The 6827-nt window shown below is 42.7% G+C and overlaps 1 protein-coding gene across 1 annotated transcript; it reads left to right on the forward strand.

Moving 5' to 3' along the window:
• Nucleotides 1-2773: 2773 nt before the first annotated feature.
• Nucleotides 2774-3318, forward strand: SERTM2 (serine rich and transmembrane domain containing 2). Its single transcript, XM_088664646.1, has one exon. It carries the CDS (start codon nucleotides 2906-2908, stop codon nucleotides 3182-3184), a length of 279 nt encoding a protein of 92 aa, XP_088520772.1. The 5' UTR covers nucleotides 2774-2905; the 3' UTR covers nucleotides 3185-3318.
• Nucleotides 3319-6827: the final 3509 nt, after the last annotated feature.

Raw genomic sequence — 6827 nt, forward strand, 5'->3', positions numbered from 1 at the left:
GCAACCCATATCATGATATTCAATAGGATCCAATTGCTTCCTCCAATAGTAAACTTGCTGCCCCTTTGCTAGCAAGGGAAAACAAGAGGGAGACACGAGGATGCTCAAGGGAACCTTGAAGTTTGCAGAAGGAACAAAAAAACAAAACAACCACAACCACAACCACCTAAGGTCAACTGGCCATTATCAGTGGCAGCTAAGGTGTAGAGGAATGTGAATGAGCTGGCTTGAGCCCATCACAGCTGGGGTATGATGGAGAAAGGCATGCCTGGCTGCAACTCTGAAAAGGACTCAAGCATTCTCCTGTTAGGGAGCAATACTGCAAACTTTAGTTGCAGATCCCATTTGCTGTCTCTACTTAACTTCTGTAGTCTGATCACCAGATTGAATGGGTACACTTATCTATGCCATTTTAACTTGCATGTTCTAGGCAGTAATTCAATGATCTGTGCAAGTCCTTAGATATCTAGTACACTGCTACTGTAGATCTCAGAGAGTAGATATAGTACTCTCTACCTGAGCTGTAGGAGCCACACCTTGAAGAATGATTAAGTCTGCTGATGGCTGACTCCGTGTGTATAGAATGTGTTACCAGTGTGTTAAGTAAGGCAAACGGAGTTTTCTCTGGCAGGGCTAGATTAGGTAATTAAGATTGTGCCTTGGATGACTTAACTGCGGTATAGAGCAGGCAATTCAAAGTACTATTACGTCCAGGAGTTCTCATGTATTACTGCCAAGACTCAATCCTGGTTTATGCACTAAGGAGGGTCACAAGTTCAAACTATAACTTTGTTTTTTGTGTCCCAAGTATGTGCTTAATCTTCAAGAGCATTTTTAAAATGACAGCAAGGCTGAACTCCTTGGTAGCACATATTTGATCCTGCTTCCTACAGACATTCATAAAAACATCTGGAAAAGCTTATACATGTACAGACTGTACATCCATGGGCTCTGTCAGTATGACAGGGGGAACAGACCATTTGTATGAAGCCTACATACAGAACAGTTTGTATGTGTGCTGAATACTGTACACACAAGAGTGCAAGAGCAAGGACAATAGGGTGATTCCCATCCCTCCTAAAGGTGCTCATTTTCAAGTGTGAACTGGAATCTTTTAATTAGTGCAGTGCAAAAGAAAAGGTGAACAACAACAACAACAACAACAACAACAATTTATCATTTATACCCCGCCCATCTGGCTGGGTTTCCCCAACAACAATAACAACAATTTATTATTTATACCCTGCCCATCTGGCTGGGTTTCCCCAGCCACTCTGGGCGGCTTCCAACCGAATATTAAAAACAGTACACCACCAAATTAAAAACTTCCCTAAACAGGGCCGCCTTCAGTTGTCTTCTAAAAGTAAAATAGTTGCTTATTGCCTTGACATCTGCTGGGAGGGCGTTCCACAGGGCGGGTGCCACTACCGAGAAGGCCCTCTGTCTGGTTCCCTGTAACCTCACTTCTCCACTTCCTCCAGGCGTGCTTGGAGTTGTTCAGCAACCACCCGCTCAATCACCTTGCCCAAGAATGGTAGATTTGAGACTGGGCGGTAGTTGGCCATATTGGCCAGGTCTAAAGATGTTTTTTTAAGAAGTGGTTTAATGACCGCCTCTTTCAGTGGGTCTGAGAAGGCTCCCTCATAGAGGGAAGCATTCACCACCCCACGGAGCCCATCGCCCAGCCCTTCCTGGCTTGCTTTTATAAGCCAGGATGGGCAAGGATCAAGGAGACAGGTGGTCAGTTTCACTCATCCAATCAGCCTGCTTTGGCTGTGCTTCTGTTATTGCTGAGGTGGCTGAGAGGTGCAAGTGTCATTTATTTGGGTTGTATCTTATGCTAGCCCTATTCACAGTAGACTATTGAAGTTAATGGAGACTGCTTACTTAAGGACATGAAATTCAGCAGGCCTACTCTGAGAACTCGGTTGGATGGAACCCTTTCTGCAAATCATTCCTCCTGTTGTCTGCACTAAACAGGGTTTCTTAGGGTGCTCATGCTTCAGTCAAAGCTCATGGGAAAAATACCCTGAGAAAACTCCTCCTAGACAGCTTTCTCAGATCAGGAACTGTGGGCAGCATGGGAACCTGCAGAGCACTGGAGAAATATTTAGCCTTTGGCCACATTGCAGTGATAAGGGAAGCTCAAAACCCCAGGCTTAAGGAAGTTCTAAAGGAATTAAAAATTACTGTGAGAATGAAGCAAAGAAATTGAAGCCTTATTTGCAGAGGAAGAGAACTTATGAGAAACTGCGAGTACAGATTTTGGCAACGCAGTAATTTTTCCTTTTATTACCAAGAGATTTTCTACAATCAAATATATTATGTGAAAGTTTGCTTAATAATATAGTCTCTCTCTCTGTCTTTCTCTCTTTATAGAAATATCATGTTGGCTACTGGTACTGCTGTCATTTTGGTCATCTGAAGGTGGGAAGTGGAAAAAGACCAGACTCTAGTTCTTCTGAATATAGTCACTGATGTTTGCCTTCTAATGAAGACAGGAGTCTGCTTCCAAAAGTAACCAAAGCAGACTTTTGCAAGATAACTCATGGATCTGTGAGCCATTGAGTGACACTGTTGGTAGGAGATCTTTACCCCCAAACTCCACTGAGACGCTTATTCCTTACTGAAGAGAACACAAATATTTTTCAGCCAGGAAAGTTTTTTAAAAAGTAGAAAAAACCCACCACCCAGAAGGAACATTTGATTGATTCTGCCATTTCCTTAGGCAAAGCCATGTGAGATGACCCTCTGATGAGAACTATTCCTCTACACAAGGCAAAGACTTCAGTCCATCCAATACTGATGCATGAATTACCTCCTAATTTAATCTTTAAGACACTATCAAAGAAGGAATAAAGAATTTATGAGTGAACAGAGAAAATGGAAAAGGCCTGAGTAAGAAATGACTGAGGTCTATTTCAGATTCCGTGGAAATCTTACTGGTCGTGCCCACCCACCCCCAACCCTGGCTACAGGAGTGGCAAATGCAGATAAATACTCCAACTTGTATATGTATGTAGGGTTGTTTCTGACCCTACTGGCCATCCTACTCATTCTACTTTTCACCATGCTCCTGCGCCTGAAACACGTCATCTCCCCTATTACCACATCTCCAGAGAGCACTGAGAACATCCAGCAGTTTACAGATGTTGAAATGCATGGCAGGATCCCCAGTACTTAGTGGGCTGGGAAGCAACTGGTTGCAAAAAAAAAGACTGTCTGCAGTAAGAAACCAATTTCATATGGTGGAAGATTCTGCTCTGGCATTCTAGATTTCTGGAGTACAAACTCTGGACAGCCTTGAGGGATGCACTGGCAGAGGGTTGGCCTGGATGGCCTTTGAGGTCCTTTCCAACTCAGTGATTCTACATAGAAGTCAGTTTGCCTTGGAAATGGCAAGACAAGTATCCAGCAAGCTTAGCTTTACACTAAGAGCTGTAAGCAGCATGTGCTGTGACGTTTGGTTTCAAACAACCTACCGTACATATAGACAAATGAAGCTGCTTTATAATGAGCTGGTATAATCTGACCCTGTACTCATCCTTCTGGACTGGTAAGAGCTCTCCAAAACAGCCCAGGTGACTCAACAGAACTGTTTTTTTGCAGGAGAAAATAGAGGACTCCTGGACTTAACGATGAATAAAAGCAATAGAAGGAACTAGCACTGTATCAAAACCTGTTGCCTATTTCTCCCTCTGTGAAAGAGGTTGCAGGTTTTATCTGCCTCATTCTCAGGACACTTGAGCACTTCTTCAGAATTCTGGTAGCTGTAGGATTGAAACACCCTAATTATTGGGAGGTGGCCTTGGTGGTGTGGGAGCTTTTCATTCCAATAAACACTTCTTGGTGCTTCTGCAGCCTCCTTAGCTGCCTGTGCTTCTGAAAGAGCCCCATGGGAGAAACTACTTCATGACTTATTTCTGGGTTTTAATTGAAGCATGGGAAACCTAGGAAAACTATTACTGAGTACCTGCTGTGCTTGCAGATTTTATTTCTAAGAGAAGTATTCCTTTTTAACCTTTCCACACTGATTTCTTTAAAAGTACAAAGACTTCACTTAAAAAAACAACAGTTGTCAGGTGCACAGTGGGCAGCATCCTCACCTCCCCATACCTTAAGAAAAGCCCAGCTGATGATGTCATGGTGTTGTCAGGAAGGGCACCCAGGAAGGCTGCAGAGCACACACTACTGGGGAGATGATTTGTAGAGTGATATAAAGCACACTCACAAACAGCTCTAGGTCACCTTGAAGGTAAGTGCAACAAAAACAAATATCCCCACAGATTCTTTATAATGCAATTTCTTAGATGGCAGAAATGCAGGAGAATTTTTCAGTAGAGCATGAGAAACAATATGAGCATTAACCACAAGATTAAATACTATATAGCGCCATAGCTTTTCTTGGTTATAATCAGAACCAGTGCATAATACATGAACTAAAGTGTGAGTGAGATGTATTCTTGAAGGTCATCTTTGCAGCCAAAGATTCTGTCTCTGCTAACAAACATGAACCGTGGCTTAGTGATTCTGCATGGCTCACCCCAGGAAAGCAAGGAAGTCCAAAATCTTTCTCTCTCAAATGATTTGCAAAATCTAGCTTTCCTGAAATATACACATTCCAGTACAGCAATCTGTTCCAAGACCAGAACAACTCTAAAGAATGAGTTATTTAACTGGTTCACTTTAACTGCAGGAGCCAATCGCCATTGGAAAGATTAGTTTGTTCCACTAAAATTAACAGGAACTGCTATGCATGTGTCCTATGCACCAGGACACAAATTGATCTCTGGATTGGCAAAATTAACATTCACACTTTGGGACACTAATTTGCCAGTCTATCAATGAGTTGGGCAACACCCACTGGCTCCAATTGAAAAGTAATAATGCTAAAATACATCCTTTCTTTAATCCATCTGAATACTATTCCTTCTATTTCAGGTTACTTCCCAAAATCTTTGAGGCCTCTTTGCTTTCAGTGTGACTATGGTACCAATTGGTGCCTTGTGGTTTCCTCTGAAAGGACAGCCCTGCTGGATGAAACCAAGGACCCATCTAATCCAGCACCCAATTCTCATAGTGGCCAGCCAATGGGAAGCCCAAGAGCAGGACATGAGCACAACAGCACACTCACCACTTGTGATCCCACCCCACCCTCTTGGCATGCCACCTCTGATGCTGGAAACAATAAAAAGCTGCAACTCTCCTGCTTGTCTCTGCCTCCCAGGTCAGACCTGACGCAGGAGCACAGCTGAGGCTTGGTGTGAGCGCTTGCCTGGGGGCGGCGGGGAATGGCGGCCCCCTCAATTTTGGGGGGGGGGCTCAGCCTCCTGCCTAGAAATATTGAGGGAGCTGAAGCCCCTTCTTCCCCCACAGCTGGCGCTCCACCTTGCTACTGCTACAACTCTCTGTCCATGTGTTCTTTTGTGTGGACCCTGGTCATAAAAACAGACACAGGGAATAATAATAATATTTATTTATTTATATGCCACCCATCTGACAGGGTTACCCCAACCACTCTAGGCAGGTTCCAAAAAATAAAAACACAATGTTACATCAAAGTGCAAGACTAGTCACCTCTTGCTGGCAAGCAAGCTGAACAAGATGAATGGGCAGTGACTGCAAAAAGGAAGGGACGAGAGCGCCTGGGGACTCTAAAAGTGGGCAATGGGGTCCCTTGTGGGGAATGGGGCCTGATAAGCACCCAACAATGCCTACCTTGCAAATTTGGCACTGCCAAATAAAAGAATATACAAGGTGGAGAAAAGTCTTTAAACCATAATGGGTCTTGGGGGGGGGCAGCACTCAGGAGGTTATTCTTAGCAGGTGATAAGAGATATTGCCAATATACAGGCATATCTCTTTTAAGTGTTCTTTCAGAGTGAGCACCTGAAGCTTACGCAGCAACAGAATCCATCTGTATAGCCGTGTGCTTATGAATTATACTAATTAATCAGCTAACACAGTCCTCTTTGTTTTTTTCATTAAAAGATGATATCTGCAAAGCCATCTGTGTTAGGTGTGTAACATTTCAGGGACATGAACTAATCTCAGCTCCATTTTGCAATCTAACCTAGAAATAAAATCCCAGAGGGTATTCTACTATATAGCATTCATCTGCCAATTCCCCTCTCTCCATGAAGTGCAAATTCCCCAAACCCGAGCCATGCTAAAATTAGCAATCATACACACACTCTTGCTTATGTCAATAACAAGACCATGTTTCATCCAACACTCTGGAAATTATGGTGTGTTTTGTTTTGTTTTCAAACAAAAGATGGGTGAATCTGTCCATTTCAATTTCTCCTCCCAGTTTCTCATTTTTTTCCAGTCCTAAGTTTGGTTCTCCACATGTCCATACTAGTTTGCAATTTATTTATTTAAAGTCCTCGTGTAGATTCACCAACATTTTTGTGGTAATTTCTCCCAATATACACATTTGTATACAATTTTGCCCAATACTTTTTTTTTGCAAAACAGTTTCCCCTTACTTAATATGTTTGTGTATATTATTTTTTACTAATATTTGCATTGCCATGCACACTTTGCTGCGTATACACAGTTTTGTATAACATTACTTGTCTGGAGATCTGTGTTGCAAAATTCAGAGATGACTGGGTTTGCTTATTGTTGTGGAAAACTGGAATGGGGCAGGTTTGCCTTTAAATGCTAATTTCCCCTCAACCACTATTTTTAATATACACACATACACGTGGTTCATTCTTGGTGGGGTGTTACTTCTTTTCTCTTGGGAGTTTGGGCTAATATTGTGTATGGGGTGGGGGACTACTAGAATACAGCTGCTCCTATTTATATCCATAGCACCA

The sequence above is a fragment of the Zootoca vivipara genome, chromosome Z2 (assembly GCF_965207765.1).
Source record: "Zootoca vivipara chromosome Z2, rZooViv2.hap1.1, whole genome shotgun sequence".
In the NCBI taxonomy this organism is placed as follows: Eukaryota; Metazoa; Chordata; class Lepidosauria; order Squamata; family Lacertidae; genus Zootoca; species Zootoca vivipara.

Bases quoted from the DNA above. Each gene is read 5' to 3' on its own strand.
- SERTM2 (XM_088664646.1), top strand. From the start codon at position 2,906: ATGACTGAGGTCTATTTCAGATTCCGTGGAAATCTTACTGGTCGTGCC.